The following is a 23,017-nucleotide window of genomic DNA, read 5'->3' on the forward strand; positions in this document are numbered from 1 at the left end:
TTTCTTCATTCGTAGAATTTAATCTCCTTAATGAAATCGAGAAGGTTTTGTGTCGTGGTCAGTCACTGCCGCGAACCACATTCGGTTGTGAGCACCGTGAGCTGAAATTAGTGCCTATTAAAAATACCAGAATCGTCTTAAACAGTAACTCACAAGAACACAGAGCTCTCACCAGAAGTCTGTCTCCGGAAATCGAAGCAAGAGTTGCATTGGATACTCACCTCTGTTGTTAGTGAGTACATTCTCTTAAACCACCTACTTCAAAATGGCTCTGAGCACCATGGGACTCAACATCTTAGGTCATAACTCCCCTAGAACTTAGAACTACTTCAACCTAACTAACCTAAGGACACCACACACACCCATGCCCGAGGCAGGATTCGAACCTGCGACCGTAGCAGTCCCGCGGTGAACCACCTAGTAATCAAGAAATTTCTGTAATAGCTATTTAACGAAAATCCTCGAAGAAGATATACACATATATACCAAATCACAGAAAATGATAGTTTTACTGTATACAGCAATAGCCGAAGACTGAAGACTGAAAGGAAAAGAAAGGAGTTATGAGCACCAGCTCAATAGAAGTGTTGTATTTCACAGTAACGGAGATGAAGAAGTTCTCACAGCTGTTAAGGCATTTATTTTAGAGCTCATGTTTACTAGATGTTTCTGCTTCGAATGATCGTTTCTGTCACATGCTTGAAAACAGAACATTCCTTCTGGGACGCCTTGTATGCTGAAAATCTGTGACGCGCAGAAGGCTCACGTGTCACGTATCTCGGTGATAACTAGCCAATGTTAGAAACACAAATGTAATCTCGGAAAAGTTACAAAAAATTTGAAATCGGTGAATCAGAGTACCTGAAGCACCGAAATATTAAAAATATAAATCAATAAATACGTATTAAATTTCCACTTCATTCTTATATCCTTGTCACCCCTGGGAGCATACGATGTGACGTAACGCTCTACCGATGTTCCTTTCTCCATTAGCTTTATATACAATGAGTACGTAACTTTTTTCTTTTCAAAAGTACGCTAGCTGATCTCCACGATATTTAAAAACGATTTAGTGAACACATTACGTGATGTAAATAGTCTTCATGGGTTCGCCGCCAGATGACGTTATGCGGGTTCCATAATATTGCTTCGGAGCAACTGTCCGACATATTCAGGTGGCTGATCCTTGCTTGTAGCTAGATACGAGGCTGACGGTATCTGCGCGTCGACGCCCGTCTATAAAGAAAACGTGCAAGAAGAATGCGCAGGCGCGGAAATCACGCATGCGCAATGATTTGCAGATAGATGGCGCCAGGCTCAAATGCGCTCTGCCGAAAATCGCAGAGGGGCGCTCCTTCGCGTTTGCTGTACGATATGTTTACTGAAAGTGCGGCAACACGTTACTCACTAGAAAACCATACTAGGCCATTGTTATGATGGGTCTTTAATGAAATTTTTTTATATTTACAACACATCCGCAGGGACAGCTTGAAGAGTCACATCTGGTACCTTGGCGAAGAACATATGTGAGTTTGACAAGTCACGTCTCAAGAGAGGTAGATTGTTAAGCACCCTTGCATTTTTACTGTGGTGCCGCGACAGAGAAATCATTCCTGCGATTGCTAAATCCAAACATCACATAAACTGTGCAACTGTCTTTGGAATCAAACGACCGGACAATGCGGCACTTGAGACAGAAAAGATGCGCTATGCACGTCAGGAATTGTGCTTGGTGTCTAGACTATTACTATCACTCCATCTGAATATTTCAGCGAACCTTTCAGCGGTATCCTGGAACTTGGTAGATAGCGCCATTTGGGGGCTGACTGATTGGACTGAACGACAAGCGAAGGTTCGTGAAATGGCAAAATACGATCGACTGGAAGCCTCAACGTAAGAAGACATGCCAAGAAGACGTACCGTGGTTAACCTCGCGGAGAAGACTTTGGACGACGCTGCTGTTTGGTTACTGGAGAAAAATCTGAATTTTGCATCTACACCGGTGACAATTCCCAGTCGAGATGTGGTTAGTGGAAAAGAGGAGGCTGTTTGGTAACTTCCTAAAGATGTTACCGAGGAGATTAGGCGCGACACATGCCATATCTCGACTTGAGCTCCACCTAAGGAGTCTAACTTTAACGTCACCTCAGCTGGAAGAAATGCTCAACGAGAATCTGGAAAAGACTAAGACATCGCCTTACCTGCTGGCAAATGAATTGCTACTGTGCTTCTCTCAAGAACAGAATATAACAGCAAGATATACAAATTGCTCGACGATCCTGCATACAGTAAATTAAAAAGTGACCGGATGACTGGGATAAAGAAAAAGACTTTGTAACTTTATTCCATTGCAAGTCACCAATGGTTTGCGTCAGCAGGCTGCAGTTCCTCCTAGACTCTATGGCTATAAAAGTGGGGTACCTCTCCGTCCCCTTGCAAGTAAAATAGGAGCACCTACGTATTTTTTGCTAAACAATTGACTTCTCTACTGGGACCTCTCGTAGGCAAGTGCGACCACGATATTCGAAGTTCTGCGGATTTCATAGGCCGCCAGAAAACGCTTAGATAGCAATTGTCCGATCTCTTAGTAAGCTTTGATGTTGCGCCTTTATTTACAAAATTGCCCTTGCAAGACTCTTTAGAGCTCATTAGCAACAAGTTTGAGGAGGATGTAGCGGCATTATTTAAGCACGTGCCTAGATCAACATACTTCTTATTTCATGACCAATATTTTGAGCAAGTGGACGGAGTCGCCATGGGTAGCCCTCTGTCTCCTGTGGTGGCCAATTATTTTATGGAGGACCTTGAAGAAAAAGCAATACAGTCAGCCACTTTCTTTTCTGAAATATGCGGATGATACATATGTGGTGTGACCACATCGACTAGATACTCTACCTACGTTTCTTCAGCATTTAAATTCGCTCCAACCGGCTATAAACTTCACAATGGAAGTGGAAAAAGGTGGTACTTTACCTTCTCATGATGTTTTGGTATGAAGGAAAGCAGATGAAACCATGGGACAGAGCGTCTAGTGCAAGCCAAAGCATACAGATCTATACTTGCAGGCCACAAGCTGCCATCACCCGGCACAGTGCGGTACGATTACGTACGTTAGTTCATAGAGCGCGTGTGGTATATCATAAGGAAATCTTGTCGAGCGAGATATAACACTGGAAGGCAGTGTTCCGACAAAACGGTTAGTCTGAAAGACAGATACGTAATGCATTCAGGCCCAAGCGAGTTCATTTCATGACGCGGAGTGAAGGTACAAAGACATATACCACTTTGGCCTTCTTGCCGTATTTTGGTGCCGTGTCGTCAAGAATCGGAAGAGTCCTCGGAGTATATGACATAAAGTGTGTTTTTCGAGCATCTTCAAAACCGAGGAACCTGTTGATCTTGGCCTGAGGACACGTGGTGTGTGTAGGATTCCTTTTTAGTGTGGGGCGGCTTACAAAGGCCAGACATGTTGCTCAGTACAAGAACGCTGTGCTGAACATCAGCGTTGTACGCGTATACGCCTACCAGAGAAGTCGGCAATTGCAGAACACTATCCGAATGATTTATGAAAAGATCGAATTTTTATCCCCGGTATCATTTTTTTGGTATTGTGTCATTAAGGAAGCAATAAATATACGTACGGCTGACAATCTCATCAACAGGGATGCATTGGCTGCTATTCAATCATGACGCAGCGCGGAGTGGCCGCGAGGTTTGAGGCGCCACGTCACGGATTGTGAGCCCCCCCCCCCCCTCCCCCAGAGGTTAGAGTCCTCCATCGGGCATAGGTGTGTGTGTGTGTGTGTTGTTCTTAGCGTAGTATAACTTAAGTGGCGTGTAAGTCTAGGGACCGATGACCTTAGCAGTTTGGTCCCTTAGCGATTCACACACATTTGAACAATCGTGACCAGAAAATCAAGATTTTTTGATAACAGGCTCGTCGCAACATTGGTCTAGTATGTTTCTGTTTGTGAGTAACGTGTGGCCGCAATGTCAGTAAACATAGCGTACAGCAAACGCGCAGGAGCGCCGCTCTGCGATTTTCGGCAGAGGGCGTTTGAGTCTGGCGCCATTTATCTGCAAATCATAAATCATTGCGCATGCGTGATTTCCATGCCTGCACATTAATCGTGCGCATGGTCTGTATAGAGGGGCATCGACATGCGGATACCGTCAGCAGTATCTAGTAACCAGCAAGGTTCAACCACCTGAAGATGTCGGGCAGTTGCTCCGAGGAAATATTGTGGAATTTGCACAACGTCATCCGGTGGCAAACCCGTGAAATGTCTCTAGTGATATCGCCACTAAAGTGGTACTTACTCAGAACCTAATCAGAGCACTTAGGATATTCGTCAGTAATTTAGAGATGATATGAAATTGTAGACTGTTGAAACCGAGCCAGATGCCAAAGTGGTTAGTACATTAGACTCGCGTTCGGGAGAAGCCATGTTTAAGGTCTTGTCCACCATTCTGAATAACGTTGCGATGCACTTCACCGCTTACCGATCCGTGGTGAGTCTAGGGTATCTTGGGTACCTGTCAGAGTGATGATGCGTGGTAAAAGCATCGATCGATGATGAAGTCATTTCTGTGCGTTCCTCTGTGTGTAAAGGGAAAAGCACGGGATGACCAAAGGTCTCTGAAGAAGATATTAACTGCATCTTACCGTCGTAGTCCTAACAAGTCTTTAACCTTAGTTGCCAAATACAACAGTGTGGAAGAACCGTCACAGAAATCGTACACATGCTTCCATACCAGTTACAACCGATACATTCTGTATGGCAAGATGACTATGGCGTACTTTACAACCACGCAAGCGAAGTTTTGCATCCGAGGATGACGTTATTAGTAATACGATGTTCAGTGATGAGTCAACTTTTCACCTAAGTGGGACGACAGTCAACCATAATGCGGGTGAGAATGTCATCGTAAGCTTGTACAGTATCAAAGAGATCCCTAAAAATCAAAGGATCTCTGTTCTGTGTCCCGACGTCAAGCGTACGGACCTTTTGTTTCGCTGGAGTTACCGTAACTGGGATATCTTATCTCGACATGTTGCAAGAACGGCTCTTTCCTCAGTTAGAAAGTAAACCTGAAACCTTTATTTGGCAACGAGATCGAGCCCTACCCCATTAGCATCTCTTTTCGCGAGAATATTTGAATGTCGAAGTCCCTGAGCGATGAGTAAGTCATAATGGACAGTACGACAGAGCTCCTTTCCCCTAGCCTCCACCACTATCTAATGATTTTCCAGAGTTGAAACACCGAATTGACGAGCATATTTCTTCCTTTAAGCAGATATTGTTAACAGAAGTGTGAGAAGAAGTGCATTTTAGGTAGGAGAATTGCACGTACTACATATTTGTAAGTATACTTAGGTTAGTTTACCTTGAATTTGATGAACCTCTTGTTATAAGTAGTTTAAATTAGTTAGAACGTACCATTTGAACTGGGGCAGCTCTTTAGATCATCTCAGTTCAGTTACCCGAAGATTCACTTCTCTATGGAAGTGAGAGAGGACGACTCCTTCACTTTGCGTATTAGTCAGAAGGAGGGCTGATGATGATGCTACGTTGCGACAAGCGGTTTATAGGTTGTCAGCTTAAAGTCATTTATATCTTCAGGAAGACAGATGTCATGATCCATTTCAGAGTCTACCTCGTATTGTAGCGGCTGGAGATGTGTCTGTCACTTGAATGTAACGAAGAGTTAATGTGATTATTACGATCGACGCGTCTGCGACCAGCACTAGATTTGATGAAGGACCTCAGACCCAAAAATCAAAATGATGTAAAGCACGTTGTCTGTACAGGCCGTCGAATTCTTCACGTATCTGCATGGGGTGCGGTTGTCTAGTTACTGATAGGTTTTAGTTGAAAGCGGGCAGGGGAAGCCTACAGAAATTGAGGGACCTGTCTAGAACTTGAATTGCAAGCATATTGTACCCATAATACCGGGAAAAGAGGCATCCCTGTTGCAAACAAACAGATAATATCAGCACGCATGTTAATGTAAATGGTAGACATTTACCCCATTGTAGCGCTTTTACCCTATTGTAGTATAGGAGCTATACGTTCAGGCTACAAAAGTCATGTTGCACCAATATGCACACACACACACACACACACACACACACACACACACACACACATATGGCGGTAGTTTCCCTTTCATAAGCTATAAAAAGGCAAAGCATTGGCATTATAGAATTAAAATGAAATGTCGTGTGACGAGCGCCTCCCGTCGGGTAGACCGTTCGCCTGCTGCAAATCTTTCGATTTGACGCCACTTCGGCGACTTGCGCGTCGATGGGTATGAAAAGATGATGATTACGGGCAACACAACACCCAGTCCGTGAGCGGAGAAAATCTCCGACCCAACCGGGAATCGAACCCGGGCTCTTTGGATTGACAGTCTGTCGCGCTGACCACTTTTTTTTATATTTTTTTTAGACGCTACCCCCTTTTTTTCTTTTTTTGTTTGCTTTTTTTTCATTTTTTTTGTGCTCTACGACTTGTTGTTTTTTTTCGCTGCCCCCTTTTTTTTAATAAAATGGAAATAAAAAAAAACAAGTGCCACCGCCACTTTTCATCCTATAACAAAAAAAAAAAAAAAAAAAAATCTGGGCCACTTCAGGCGTTGGCTCCTGACTAAACCTACCCCAGAGAGCTGCCTATATACCAGGGGAAATATGGGAAATCAAGGTTAGGGCTATCCTTAGAAACAAAACAAAATCTTCCTTTTTCTGAATTTTATTTTAATTTTTTTTGTTTTATATTTATTGATTTTATTTTATTTATTTATTATTTGTTTTGTGTGTAATTGATCAGAGGCCTTCTGCGCCCCGCTGGTAATATGTTGAGTCACGTCTTCTCGAAATTGATGTGTTCCGTTCAATTGTTCAGAAATGTTCATTGGTTCAAACAGGAAATCTTCTCCTCTCTTGGCTTAACACATTCCAGCTGCGAGGCGGCTCGTGGAAAGCACTCCCAAGGAAGTTCGAGAAAAATTGTCTGTATTTTGGGTGACGGACAACGACATAATGACGGTCATTGAGGTATGTCCAAAAATCGAGTACAGAGTCTACAGTTTGTCCAAATAAGTAGTGAATGGCATGTCCGCCAATCCAATTCACAGCATTGGTCTTTGTCCGAGGAAAATAGTCACGTTCCGGAAATAATAATGAAAGGAGAGTAATCCGATCCGGAATGTCCCGCGTTAGAAAAGCCACAATACGTCGAACCAAGTGCCAAACCTCCGCCGCCGGTCCGCAAACAAACCGATGTTCATCATTGTCTGGCACTCCACACGTGGAGCATAGAGGTGATTGGGCGAGGTGGATACGATGAAGGCGAAATTGGTTGATTTGCTTACCATTGACAGTTATGTACCAGACAGATTGAACATTCGTGTCAAGGTAACAGGCGAACACCGCGCGCCATACATGACGCCAGTCAACCAGGGGGAACTTTAGTTCAATCGGGTTAGGTGGACGACCTAATTGGAGGACATTGTATACTGCCTTTGTCTTGAGTAAAAGCTGTCTTGGTAAGGTGAGGCGTAGATAACTGAGTTCCAGAAAGAAGTACCGTATATAATGGAACTGGGCCGGAACATCCGAGATCATCACTGGGGCTGACAGTGAGACCGGCGAGTATGCCGACAGGAGGAGACCAGTGAGGCTCGTTGGGCAACGTGTCCATACCGTCATCTGGGAGCTGACAAATAGGGCGCGAGCTCTATCCGGCACGTGAAACAGACCTATCCCACCTCGTTCACGGGGAAGAGTAAGGGTCGCATTGTTAACTTTGAACAACATCCCAGAGCTGACGAAAGATGCCATCGCTGCCAACATGCGACGTGCCACAGTAAGCGGGAAAGGTAGAACTTGCGCTACATGGGGAACTCGGGATGCGATATATGTATTGACATATCGAGCTCGTTGGAGAATATCTAGGGATCGAAGGCGATGGTCCATAAGACCTGCTCTGATCATTAAAAGGAGGCGTCGGCAGTTGATGGTGGCTGAACGCCGGAGATCAGATGAAAAATCTATTCCCAAAGAACGAATGGTATCAACGGTGGTGAGAGGTGTAACGCACTCCACGGGAAGTCCCGTGCCAATGAACATAACTTGTGACTTACGTACGTTTAAAGAGCTACCCGACGCCTCACCATAAGTCGCTACCCACGTCAAAACAGCTCGAACTTCGTCGGCATTACGTAAACAGATGACGACATCGTCAGCATAGGCCGTGCAACAGAATCGGTAGCGATCTATGAACAACCCTACCAAACGTTGTCTTAGTCCACATAGCAAGGATTCCAAGGAAAAGGCGTACAAAATTGCTGATAGAGGGCAACCTTGACGTACGGATCGACCTATTATTATCGGTGGAGTGAGTCTGCCATTGTACATAATCCTGGATGAGGCACCCCGCAGAAGGCGCATCACTACCGTGATAACGGCGACCGGGAAACCCATATGGTGGAGAACGGCCGTAAGGAACGAATGGTCAACCCTATCAAAAGCTTGACTGAAGTCCAAAGACGCAAGTGCCCCAGAGAGGCGTTGTGCCTGGGTAACGGCGATCATATCCCTGTAGCGGCATAAAGCCGTGCGAATATTGTTGTCGCCTCCCAAAGATGCTTGGTCTGGCGACACAACATATCGGGCAACGTTTTTAAGTCGTGCTGCCAAAAGGCGAGTGAAGATTTTCATATCACTGTTAAGGAGGGTGAGGGGCCGATAATCACTGATATTGTTGCCACCGTGCGGTTTATGTACAGGAATAATAATTCCTTCCATGAAAGCGTCCGGCACAGGTACTTCCGGAGACATCAGTTCCCGACAGATGGAGGTGAAGGTGGACTCTAACAAATCACGGAAGGTGCGATAAAATTCGAGGGGAAGACCGTCGGGTCCTGGGGAGCGATTGATGGTTCCTGCCCAGATCGCATCGCGGACTTCCTCATCAGTCACCTCCGACATCAATTCAATCGCCGCATCTCCTGGGATACCACCGAAGTTGAGCTGTGAGACTTCCTCGATCAACTCTGGGGAATGTGGAACTGCGGCGTAGAGCTGCCGGTAGTGGGCGTGAAGCACATTCCCTATGGCAGATTGGGTTACGTAGCGACGCCCTTCTTGATCCGTTAGGACGTGAATCAATTTTCGGCGTCGATTTTGTCGTTCTTGGATGATATGGTACATCGACGGATGTTCATGAGGCATGCGATCAGCAGTACGAGATCGTACTATCGCCCCTTCCAAGTGCCGTCGCATGAGATTGGAGATTTGGGCCTTAGCTTGGTTCATCCTTGTATGGCGCTCAGGGGAGGCTGGCATCGTGGAGCATTCTCGTAGGATTCTGTAGTAAAAGTCCATAGTGCTCTTCCTCCAGGCGACAACATCTTTGCCATACCGGATTAAAGTTTTTCGAAGAGCAGGTTTTGCACACTGGATCCACCAGGATATGGTAGACGGATACGTGGGTCGGCGTCTATTACATGTGATCCAAGTGTCTTCTATTAGAAGTCGACAGTCAGGTGAATTAAGAAGTGCCGTGTTCAGTTTCCATAAACCACGTCCGTGCCATACTGCCTGTCTTGTGAGAACAACATCACAGAAGTAAGCCTCATGGTCTGAGAAAGCAACAGGCCAGATTTCAGCCTGTCGAGTGTGTTGAATTAGGGATCGCGAGATGTAGATGCGATCCAGTCGGCTAGAGGAGTGCGCAGTGTGGTACGTAAAGCCCAAAAGATCACCGTGAACATGTCTCCACGTGTCGACAAATTGTAGCTGCGTGACGACTGTTTCCAGAGCTGCGCATGGTGAGTGACGCGGCAATTGATCCTGAGGTCGCTGGGTGCAGTTGAAGTCTCCACCCATGATCCAGTCATCGTGTGGTCCCATAAAAAGGGGTGTGACTTCATTCGCGAAGAAGGCATTGCGTTCACGACGGTAGCTGGAGCCCGACGGCGCATAAATATTGATGATGCGTACACCAAAGAGAGTAAGGGCCATACCTCTGCCGCTGGGGAGGTATAGGACATCTTCGGCAGGAAGACCTTCGCGTAAGATGATGGCAACACCACTACCGGTGTCCGAAGCGGGAGAAAGATGCACCGTGAAGCCATGTGGTGGTGAAAAATCGGCGACATGCACTTCCTGAAAAAGCGCAATATCTATGTCCGCATCATAAATCATATCGCGGAGCAGCGCTAGTTTGTGGGGTGCACGAATGGTCGCGAGGTTAATCGTTGCGACACGATAATGCTGGTGTTGGAGTCCCACAGGCACAGGCGGGGCTTCTTCTTCAGGGGCGAGAGGTCGCCGATCTTGCCGGTCCGCTGAAGAGGCTGCTATTGTGGAGAGTTTGCGGGCGCGGGCGCAACCGATGGGGGTGCCCCATCATCAGCAGCATCCACCCCAGTCCCTTCGATCTCCACGTCGTCTGCCCAGGAGACTGATACTGCGGTAGGGCATCGGCTGTGCACGTCATCCACGTGGAGAGGAGACGTAGTTTTCGTCTCATCGGATAGGCTCTCTTCAACGTCGACCTGTGGGGGTGACGGCGTCAGTAATGAGGGGTGTTCGTTGCCAGTGGTCGCCTGTGGCGGGTCTGTCGCATCAGCCTTTCGGTCATCAAAGATCGGTTTGTCGTCCATCTTCGGGTCTGCATCCCCGGTATCCATCCGTAGAATGGATTCATCAGGGGGTGTACGGCTACGTTTCTTTCTCTTTCGTGTCGACCCTTGTTTTCGAACAAGTCGTTCAGAGTCCGATGGCGGGTGGCTTTCGTCTGACTCCGGACCAGTCTGAAGGAAAGCAGAAGTAGGTACCACTCCCGGATCAACGTCCATCTCAGTAGCATTTTCAGTCACAGTGCTGCGATGATTCGGCAGGTTAGGATCTGGCGTCTGGGGCACCTCAGAAGGAATCTCAGGAGCGGTTGCATCTACCTGATCAGACGACGTCAACGGAGCAGGAAGACTCTGTGTAGACGTGTTACCTCCCTGGGCAACCTTGGCGTATGTGACAGGGATCTGAGTCATCACCGCTGGGGACGCTTCCTCGCCGACCGGCGTCTGGATCAGGCGGCGTCGCATGCAGGCGGATCTGACGTGGCCTTCTTGTCCACAACCCGCACATGTTCGGGGTTGGCCGTCGTACATGACAATGGCTCGCACCCCGCCAATGGTCAGGTATGATGGAATATGTTTTTTCAGTTCAATCTTGACCTGACGCACACCATTAAGGACATGGTAGGTCGTGAAAGTTTGCCATTTTTCCTCTACGTAACCGATGACGTTACCGTATGGTTGTAACGCAGAGACAACTTCGTCCTTCGGCACTTCAAAAGGTAGTTCAAACACCCTAATCGTGCGTTGACCGTACTCTGCGAGTTCAAGTGTTACAGCTCCGACGTGACCATCAGAGTATTTGAACTTAAGTCCATTGGCATGGCGGCGAATAACATCGTCACACACCACGGTGTTTTTCATTTTAATATGAACGACACTACTCGTGATCGAAAAATGGATTCCGATAACGTGGTTAGGATCTAAACGAACTTCTTCACGTATGAACGTTTCAACTTCATGTGCACGAGGTCGCGCATGTTCAGCTGGGAAGGAAACTTTAAGGGTCGCACGGCGGTAAGCGCTCGACATGTTGTTCACAGTGGACGGACGCGAGCCTGAAAGCTACGACGCGGAAGTAAACAAACCCCTGCAGCGGAGCACTGGCCGGCGCGCGGGGCCGTCCGCACGCTGCCACGGCTGAGAGCCGACTGCCACTCAGCTACCGGGGCGGACATTATAGAATTAAAAGACTTTGAACGAGGAATGGCAGTTGGAGCTAGACGTATGGGACATTCCGTTTCAGAAATAGTTAGCGAATTCGGTATTCCGAGATCCGCTGCGTCAATAGTCGGCCAAAAATAGCAAATTTCAGGCATTACCTCCCTCCTCGGACAACGACATGGCCGACGGCCTTGACTTGACACGATTGCGTAGAGTTGCTAGTGTTAAAACACAAGCGACACTGCATCAAACAACCGCAGGAATCAATGCGGGCCGTACGACGAACTTATCCGTTTGGACATTGCGGCTAAATCTGGTGTCAATGGGCTATGGCAGGAGATGACCTACGGGAGTGCCTTAGTTAACAGCAGTACATCGCCTGCGGCGCCTCTCCTGTGCTTGTGACGATAACTGTTGGACCCTAGTCTTCGAGTGTAGCGCAGACCCCATGAAGCCATGGACCCAAGCTGCGAACAAGGACTGTGCAAGCTGATCGTGGCTCTATAGTGGTGTGGGCTTTGTTTACATTGAATGGACTGGGCACTCTGTTTATGTTTATGTTCGCTTCTTGGGCATCATTTGCAGCATTATGGACCTAATGTTCGCAGAAAATGACGGAGATTTTGTGAACGACAGTGAGCTATGTCACCAGCCACAATTGTTCGCGACTGGTTTGAAGAACATTCTGGACAATTCGAGCTAATGATTTGGCCACTCAGATCTCCCGATATAAATTCCATAGACCATTTATGGGACACAATGAGAAGGTCACGTGGTATTTAAAATCCTACACTGACAACACTTTCGCTGTTATACATGGCTATAGAGGCCATGGCTCAATATTTCTGCAGGGGATTTCAAACGAATTTCTGAGTCCGTGCTAAGTCGAGCTGCTTCAGTAGGCCGGCCAAAAGGATCTCCGACACGATATCACATCACACGATTTTTATCACTTCAGTGTAAATCATAGGATATAACTGAAGGCCCGCCCGGTTGGCTGTGTGGTCTAACGCACGGCTTTCCGGGCGGGAAGGAGCGCCTGGTCCCCGGCACGAATCCGCCCGGCGAATTTGTGTCGAGGTCCGGTGAACCAGCCAGTCTGTGGATGGTTTTTAGGCGGTTTTCCATCTGCCTCGGCGAATGCGGGTTGGTTCCCCTTATTCCGCCTCAGTTACACTATGTCGGCGATTGCTGCGCAAACAAGTTCTCCACGTACGCCTACACCACCATTACTCCACCACGCAAACATTGGGGTTACACTCGTATGGTGTGAGACGTTCCCTGGGGGGTCCACCGGGGGCCGAACCGCACAATAACCCTGGGTTCGGTGTTCGGCGGCGGAGGGGTGACGTGGACTGCGGCAGTCGTCGTGGGGTTGAGGACTACTGCGGCTGCGGCGGGGACGGAGCCTCTCCGTCGCTTCTAGTCCCCCGTTAACATACAATAAAATGCAATACAATATACCTGAAACTTCAGGCGCCCGAGGTGTTTATATGCAGGTGAGAGTTCTTCGTATCTCACTCACTGAACCACCGCCGCAATTAAAGGAACATGCATGTGACAAGAATGTGACGCAAGGTGTTTGTTTACATTTCAGAGTTGCGCGGAGGCGGTAAGGGTGCGTCTGGCAGCGGGAGAGGCGGTGGAGGCGGTGGTGGTGGTGGCTTGGGCGACGGCGGCGGCGGCGGCGGCGGCGTGAGCGGGTGCCCGCCCCCGGAGCTGGCGCTGAACGGCACCCTGCGCGCCGCCGCGACCGCGACGGACCGCCACCGCAGCGACTACTCGCAGGTGCTGGAGGTCAAGTTCTGGGGCGAGCTGGGCCCGCTGGGCGAGCGCCGCCTCTGCAAGATCAAGTGCACCGGCGGCTCCTGGGTGGGCCCGCTCTGCCAGAGCCCCGACGGTCAGTAGCGCCCCGCTCTGCCACCAGAGCCGCGCCAGCGCCATTGCTTCCTTATCTAGTTAATTATCCTAATAAGACCCGGGCCTCCAACTCCTTTCTCAGATCTAACCAGGCACTGTACGTGTTCTACATCTACATCTACATCCATATTCCGCAAGCCACCTGACGTTGTGTGGCGGAGGGTACACTGAGTACCTTTATCGGTTCTCCCTTCTATTCCAGTTTCGTATTGTTCGTGGAAAGAAAGATTGTCGGTGTGCCTCTGCATGGGCCCTAATCTCTCTGATTTTATCCTCATGGTCTCTTCGCGAGCTATGCATAGGAGGGAGCAATATACTGCTTGGCTCCTCGGCGAAGGTATGTTCTCGAAACTTCAACAAAAGCCCGTACCGAGCTACTGAGCGTCTCTCCTGCAAAGTCTTCCACTGGAGTTTATCTATCATCTCCGTAACGCTTTCGCGATTACTAAATGATCCTGTAACGAAGCGCGCTGCTCCCCGTTGGATATTCTCTCTTCTATCAACCCTATCTGGTACGGATCCCACACTGCTGAGCAGTATTCAAGCAGTGGGCGAACAAGTGTGCTGTAACCTACTTCCTTTGTTTTCGGATTGCGTGTCCTCAGGATTCTTCCAATGAATCTCAGTCTGGCATCTGCTTTACCGACGATCGACGTTATATGATCATTCCATTTTAAATCACTCCTAATGCGTGCTCCCAGATAATTTATGGAATTAACGGCTTCCAGTTGCTGACCTGATATATTGTAGCTAAATCATAAGGGATCTTTCTTTCTGTGTATTCGCAGCACATTACACTTGTCTACATTGAGATTCAATTGCCATTCCCTGCGCCATGCGTCAATTCGCTGCACATCCTTCTGCATTTCAGTACAAATTTCTATTGTTACAACCTCTCGATATACGAGTACCACAGCATCATCCGCAAAAAGCCGCAGTGAACTTCCGATGTTATCCACGAGGTTATTTACGTATATTGTGAATAGCAACCGTCCGATGACACTCCCCTGCAGCACACCTGAAACCACTCTTACTTCCGAAGATGACATGCTGCGTTCTGTTCTCTAGGAACTCTTCAATCCAATCAAACAATTGGTCTGATAGTCCATATGCTCTTACTTTGTTCATTAAACGACTGTGGGGAACTGTATCGAACGCCTTGCGGAAGTTATTAAACACGGCATCTACCTGGGAACCCGTTTCATTGGCCCTCTGAATCTCGTGGACGAATAGCGCGAGCTGGGTTTCACACGATCGTCTTTTTCGAAACCCATCCCGATTCCTACAGAGTAGATTTCTAGTCTCCAGAAGAGTCATTATACTCGAACATAATACGTGTTCCAAAATTCTAAAACTGATAGATGTTATAGATATAGGTCTATAGTTCTGCACATCTGTTCGACGTCCTTTCTTGAAAACGTGGATGACCTGTGCCCTTTTCCAATCCTTTGGAACGCCACGCTCTTCCAGAGACCCACGGTACACCGCTGCAAGAAGGGAGGCAAGTTCCTTCGCGTACTCTGTGTAATATCGAACTGGTATCCCATCAAGTCCAGCGGCCTTTCCTCTTTTGAGCGATATTAATTGTTTCTCTATCCCTCTGTCGTCTATTTCGATATCTACCATTTTGTCATCTATTCGATAATCTAGAGAAGGAACTACAGTGCAGTCTTCCTCTGTGTTTTACATGGTGTTCACAAAGAAGCTCAAAAAATGACATATTTAATACCTCACACGGCAGGCTGCGACGGTTTATAGTTTCCATTTTCATCACTATTGTGTCACGTAAGATATTTTGTATAAAAAAGTACTGAGAATAGAAATAAAGCAGTAAGACTGATAAAGCTCTACTGTATATTTAAATCCAATGCAGACACTGCAATATTGTTAATTACGATAATGTCCTATATTAGCCCAGACAATATCGAGCGGACACACAATTAAAAAGTTACTGATGATTGGCAATAATATGTAAACAGCACATCACCTTGCACGCAAAACGTTTGCTTTTAAAATAGCTGACAGTCATTTCTGTAACGATGAATACAGCTCCCGAATGATTTTCAACTAAATCTCATAGCGTTCTTCCTGTAAAATAGTGGCAGGTTCGTATAACCATGATGAAGGTGCATAGCGATCAAGCACTCTTCTCTCCAAAGAAGACCAGTCCTGTACAATGCGAGCTGGGTGGGCAAGTGACTTTTCATCTTGAAACAAAGCATCGCCGCCGGGGAACAAACATTATACCATGGGACGGATCCCATCAGCCATAAAGGTCGCTTATCGTCGGTAGTAATTCGAACTCGCATGGTAACGATGACGGCTCTTGGGACGTAAACTCGGTCCAAGATTGGAAACAGTGTGAAACAAGATTAATCCTACTAAATGACATTTTTCTATTTCTTTAGTCCAGGATTTTCTGCTTCTGCACCAGATTTTCCTGTTACGGCCATTTCATCACTAATGAGTGGTTTCTGAATTCAAGCTCATCCGCAAATTCCCCGCTTCTGGAACTCTCTTTGTTCCGTTTTGATGATGACAGAGTTTGCGAGTGCTGCATACAATTCTGCAGTGGCTTCTGTAACTGTAGTCCCCCTTACTTTTTGTCATAACCTCCTTCAGTGCATGTCTGTCACGACCATTCAACACACGATTACTCCGGGTTGTGACTTATGTTTTTTTGCGTTTTGCCTGTATGCAGTATAGATCTTCAATACAGTGCCACTTAAAACACCAAACAGTCGACTCCATCCCTTGGTTACAGGCACACCCACCATACGAGCACTAGTAATTCGCCCACGATCGAATGGTCTTAGTTGCGACAAAATGCACTTACAATAACACGGAACACAGTTCTGGCCATGACTGACATTAGTATCTTAACGTTTTGACAACATTGTACAGGTGCCGTTTTCAGTCAAACACGACAGCACAACCTGCAGGATTCGCTAGTATCTACATTTATGCTCCAGAATGCATTTATCGCGTTCATTCCAACTTTTGTCAGCCGCCTGCATTTGACCTTGGGGTAATATTTCCCGAACCCTCAGCTTACCTTCTACATACTTTGTCAATTATTCCATTATTTTACTGTTAGCAAGAGTTCTGTCTGGCGTCTGCACTGAGCTGACTGTTTTCTCCACGTTCCAAATTCCGTGGTGTTGAATATTACGTCTTCCAACATCTGTTGCCAAATCGCTGGAAAAAAGTTCCGCATTTTTCGGTTGTCTTTGGAAGCTCGTGATAAGCTAACTGTCTCTGGTTTCCAGAGTGAAACAGTTGGCTGTCTTTTTAAAAAAATCAATGAATGACTTCTCTCCCTGCCAAGATTTAGGACATTTAATAAAATTCATCACGCAAAGATCACAAGCCAGAGTTTTGACTTCGTTTGTCGTTAAACCATAGTAAACATGGCCGTTTCAAGACATATTGCTTTAGTTTCTTCTCGTCACCACTAGATTTTTTTCTGTTTGGAAAAGTGGCAAAACGTCGAACTGTATTTTATCTTGGGGAATTTTCTTACGATTTCTTACTGAAGTCCGAATTGATTTAATAATCAGTTGCAAATCGACGACATCGTCCTTTTTACCGTTTTCACTGCTGCACGTATCATTTCTGGAGCAACTTCTCCTCGATATGTTTCTTTTCGTGACTTTTAAATATCTTTACCTGAAACAATCGATAAACTACACGCACCCCAGAACTTTTTGTGGCATCAAGTTCAAACAGATATTTCAGATAAAATCTTATTTGGAAAATTAGACCTTGAACTAAATACCAATGCTGATACGGAATAACAGAGTACATTTGTTGGAAAATAATTGAGATCTACACTGCACTGATCAGAGTGAATTATGAGAACTAAGTATATCAATCAATGAATACTTATAGGTGGAAAACACAGAAACACCAACAAAATTCAGAAAACACGCTTCAGCAACTAGCCACGGCATACAATCTTCTCAGAATATTGTGTTTGGACTGTTGTTTGAATTACCGCTGGGAAGCAGCAGTGACAGTTGTGAGAAGCGACCTATGCGACGTCGTGTCCCGGTCTCTTCTGCAACACTTAGGCATGAGGCCAATAGTAGCGGAAAGCAGTTTAGCTGTAGTAGAAGGAAGCAGAGACTATTTACGTCACTAGCGACTTGACACAGATAGTACTAAGTATCTATGAGCAGACGTGTGGAGTATAAACAATTTTGCTTATGGGCAACTGCATAGAATTGTGATTCAAATTCAGGTAACAACGTTAATTAACTAAATACCATCACTTTCATATAATGTAGACGATTTAGGGAGCACACACCACGGCTTAAATATTATCTATTCCATATTTAACTGTCGTTTGCAGTGTTATCTCGTAGCAATAACGGGGGCCGTGAGGTCAGGATCTCAGCGGTAGCTGTTGCTCTCCTGGCAGCGGTAGCTTGTGCTGGCATGGAACTGCAATCGGGTGGACTTATGGTTGCCTTTTGTGCTCATGAATGTTCCTCATGAAACAGTTTCTGTTTTAGTGAAAACTGCACATAAATCGCTAAAGTAGTTCCTCAGATTAGTCTGAACATACAGAAAGAACCTTCAGTGGGATACTTAAGTTTATAGATGTATAGATGCATAGTAGAACAAAAAAGACAGATTATACAGGCAGCAATGGACATGAGAGAAGTGAGAGGGAGGAACGAGGACATGAGAAAAATGGAAGTAATTTTATTTGACACCTTTTTCAAGATTTCTCTGTCACCTAATAACCCACTATCCACATAAGATTCTCAAATTATTCAAAAAAAAAAAATGGCTAGAGAGGCATGAAAAGGCGAATACGAATGAACCACAGACAAATAATTTCAAATCTAATAACTACTTCTCAATCTCATATCCGTTGAGTGGCCGGCCGTGGTGGCCGTGCGGTTCTAGGCGCTCCAGTCCGGAGCCGCGCTGCTGCTACTGTCGCAGGTTCGAATCTTGCCTCGGGCATGGGTGTGTGTGGTGTCCTTAGGTCAGTTAGGTTTAAGTAGTTCTAAGTTCTAGGGGACTGATGACCACAGAAGTTGAGTCCCATAGTGCTCAGAGCCATTTGAACCATTTTTTCCGTTCAGTGAAAGACACCTGTAATGTTTTTTCTGTAAGTTGGGCCCGCTGAAAAACTGTAGAAAGTGAAGGAAACAAGGGTTCAACAGCAAGCGTGTCATAGAAATGTTGCTTCCTGAAAAGCTGGTTCCCGAACTAGGTATTGTCAGAGACAATGAGCAGTGTTCCAATAAAAGCCTCACAGAAGTCCGGAGCTGAATATGTAACTCTTACATATTACTGCTGTCATACTCTGCACCTACTTTGTAGAGCGATGGTAAGCGTAATCCGCATTTGCACTAGTCGTGACGAAGGGACTGTAAAGCTGTTGGCTTCAATTTAGAGCCTTTCTTCCCTAAATTAATTTTCACAGTCAACAGGTCCTTAGGCAATGGTGTTGGTGCTTATGTGAACTTTTCTGGTTTTTTGTTAATCTGTTAATTATTTCCGCAACAGCTGTGGGTCTAGATGGATATAACTAGTGGTATCATTTCATTTCTAGTTCTACCCTACTGTGCCAATTGTGTTAATTGTCTTACCCATTCAGTGACGGCATTCAGTGAGTAGTATCAAGCTAATGCAGCTTAGCAGCAAAGAGGATTTTATTGTGCCTTTGGTTTCATTGTGCAGTTAGATGCATCACCTGTCTCATTATATCTATGAAAGGTATGCTACCCATATTTTAATTGGAGCACTTTTATTTAAATTTCGATTTTCATTAGCTTTTGTGGCAAGACTTTCTTCTTAAACAGTTCACACGTGGAGCGCTCTTAGAAGTCTGTAGGTGACCGGGACAAGACCTTCTTAGCTTCTCAGTCTCAGTGGAATACTAAATGCTCAACCGTGGTCTCACACTATGAAGAGTGGGAGACGGATGAAGACGTGACTGACTTATAAACGAGAACATAAGGAAGCATATCTTGGAGAAACTGTAAGCATTTGTTTTACTGTTAGAGGGTTGCCATTTGTGTTAGTATTTTGGGAAGAAACTGAGAAGCTGACGAAAGGACCTCACTCAGCTTTTTCTTATACGCGAAAGAGCACTGATTTAACTCCGCGCAGAGTGCCTGGGTGCTCGTTCCATTGACAGCCAGCAGGAACAGAGGATGAATAACTGTTCTTCTTTTTTTTAAGAATGGGAATAGCTATGATACTGAATAAGTAAACTTTGCGTTGTTATTACGGTGTCATGACTGGTAAATGATTTCTGATATGATGTATTCAGGTACATATACGTTGAGGAGATGGTATGGTAGTTAACAGTGTAGCTGGAAAAATGACATGGTCAAACAAACGAATGTTGTAGGCTTAACGCACGCAGGCATTTATGACTAGTTCTAAGAATACGAAATTTTCACTACTCTTGCCATGTTCGATTACATCACAATAGTGAAAGTCGGGGAGAGTGAGTACTTGGACAAAACTGCGTATCACGTTGCGTGGAAACATGTTCCAAAATTTTTGGAGAGTGTAAAGCGGAAGTCACCTTTTAAGTGGCGACAGTACATTCTGTCGAGCTGAGGTGCTTATCGAAAGTGACAATAACGATGGCCGCGCCTGTTACCGAGATTGCAGCACCTACCATCGACGAGAGCTATCATCAGCGTGCGGGTAGAGGAAAGGCTCAGGGACTGCTTAATCAGTTACACACGTTGTGTAACAAGACGGCAATTAATTGCAGTTCGCTTGTACTATTATTTAACATGTAACCCTCTCGTACACGCACACACTCACACCCACCCACATACACACAGCCCAATTAGCTCTTGGAATGGAAAGCACAATGAAATTATAATTAAATCAATACCATTAAATTTTATTAATATTCCCCAGATATTGTACTTTCAGGTGCAGCTCTCTAGAATGAAATTACAGTTAAATCAATACCATTAGTGGCTAACAGGCGTTGATATACACCAACGGCGACAGTTGAAAATGTGTGCCTCGACCGGGACTCGGACCCGGGATCTCTTGCTTACACGGCAGACGCTCTATCCATCTGAGCCACCGACGCACAGAGGATAGTGCGACTGCCGGGACTTACCGCTGGAACACTCCCCGTGAAACCCACATTCTCATAGTCCACACACTACATTCGTAGTGCCCCTGCATCGGAAAGTACAATATCTGGGGAATATTAATGACGTTTAATAATACAATATCACATTGTAAAAGAATAAAAAAAGTTAATATCACGTAAATTGAGCTAGTATATGATCTTCTCATCGCTTATTGCTTGCGGTTTACTGCAGAAAAGACAGGTTTTCAGGCCACTTCTTAGCTTTGACAAGAGCACATATCCAAAATGTGGAACTAATGGTCCTTGTTTTGTTCAGGGAAAATTGTTTTGTTGGTCAATGTATTTTATCCTTACATTTTCTAATAAAGAATTTCTAATGATGAACTGTACAAAGTCTCAAAATTATAGATCTGCAGCTATTCTAACAAAATAATTCTACACATAAATTGATGAGCGAAAACATTACGACTACCGTCCACAGCGAGGCAGAATGCTCCCTGGTGAAATTGCGAACATGTGACGCAGTCAGAAATGTACCGATACTTATAATTAGCCTTTTGCTAATTGAGCAAGTGTAGACGGAAAGCTATTTACCCAACTTGAAAGGAATGAAGTTCAGACTGTGCGCTGCAAGAGTTGCGTTGTTGGTAGTGTTAGTGTCATGTCCTACTCTTAGGTGCCGGTGCTGGTACGGTGCGTAGGAATGAAACACAAGCATCGGTGTGCATTACCGTTGCAGACCGTTAAAATGGGCCTGGAAAAAGCTAACCACAGCTCTACTTGTAAACCTGTATAATCAAAACAACAGCAACAGTGAAGCTTCCTGCCAGATTAAAATTGTGTGCCGGACCGAGACCGGAGCTCGGGAGCATTGCCTTCCACGGAAACGTGATATACCGATTTCTTTTTTATTTTAGCAATTGCCTTACAATTTTTGTGTAAGGAATGTACTGTTGGGGGTTCAAGGGGCAGAGTGGGCAGGAGTCGAAGCCAGAGGCCTGGCCACAGTGTGCCACTCACCGCCACCGAATCTATGGGGCACAAGAAAGTGGGAAACACTAGAATCAACAAAGTGCAAGATACATAAAAAAAACAAAGACTGGGTAAGAGAAAAGAAGAAGGAGAAAAACCGCACGTTTACGACGCGCTCTCTCATACGAGGAAGTTGGGGCTAGAATAGATTATAGGTGGGTTTACTTTGATATCGCCGGAGAGGGGGGGGGGCAGGGGAGGTAGATACCCTCAGTTCCAGGCACTCCCCAGCTGCCTGGAGATATAACCAGTACCCACCGAAGGTAGTTGGCAAATACATTCGGTAACGTGCCGTATGTTCAAACGCTTCATGGGCTGTTTGTAGACAGGTCCAAAAGTCGAGGTGGGATTTAGGCCCGACACGGGATATGTAACTGATTATCCACATCTTGACCCACGTATTGGCAAAATATTTGGCGGAAAAATGATAGTCCTCCGGGAATATAAACATCTGCAATTCTATCGTGTCTGTTGGCACCCGGAAGTAGCAGGCAACAATTTGCAGCACATGTCGACAGACGTCGTGCAAAGAGGCGCGGGTCAGACGGTTGACATCAACATCGAATTTCTGACAAAGGAGACAAAGAGGGAAACCAATAATGTGCAGTCCCTTTTTTGTGGAAATATTTTTCCTAACTATGTCACGTGCAACATTGGTCTAGGGGTAGCGTATTTGATTAGTAACCTAAGCACACTCAGTCCCGAGTTCTAAACATTGTACTGCTATAATTTAGACTGATACTCAACATTGGCAGCCGAAGACTTCCAGCATAAGAAGTCACCCTCATTCTGCCTACGGCCGTGTCGACGAGGACGAAGGACCAGACAGAGGTTCAGGCACCGTCTTTCGGGTGGGAAACCGCCCCTAAAGGCGGAAGATTTAGCATTGATCAACGGCATGAGGATGCATTAAAGATACATAATGTGTATTCAAAGAAAATGTGGTCTGTGATTGAAAGAGTGTCATGACGACCTCTCCATTGACAAAAGTTTCCGAAATAGTCCCCCATTCGGATCTTCGTGAGGGGCCTGTCAAGGGGAGGTGATCATGACAAAAAGGTTGAGTAACCAACGAAAACATAGCGTTCTATGAGTCATGGAGTGGAATGTCAAAAGCATGAACGTGGCAGGGACGCTAGGAAATCTGAAAACAGAAATGCAAACGTT

The 23,017-nt window shown here is 45.8% G+C and overlaps 1 protein-coding gene across 1 annotated transcript in view; it reads left to right on the plus strand.

Annotated features, from left to right (window-relative positions):
* Nucleotides 1–13,512: 13,512 nt before the first annotated feature.
* Nucleotides 13,513–23,017, plus strand: part of LOC124613609 (locomotion-related protein Hikaru genki-like) — a gene marked incomplete at its 5' end in the record, with an annotated part of 336,916 nt that continues 327,411 nt past the window's right edge. The window contains one exon of the mRNA XM_047142324.1: nt 13,513–13,708. Coding sequence (XP_046998280.1) covers nt 13,513–13,708 — 196 coding nt within the window. The remainder of the gene's footprint in view (nt 13,709–23,017) is intronic.

Source organism: Schistocerca americana, chromosome 4 (genome assembly GCF_021461395.2).
Source record: "Schistocerca americana isolate TAMUIC-IGC-003095 chromosome 4, iqSchAmer2.1, whole genome shotgun sequence".
In the NCBI taxonomy this organism is placed as follows: domain Eukaryota; kingdom Metazoa; phylum Arthropoda; class Insecta; order Orthoptera; family Acrididae; genus Schistocerca; species Schistocerca americana.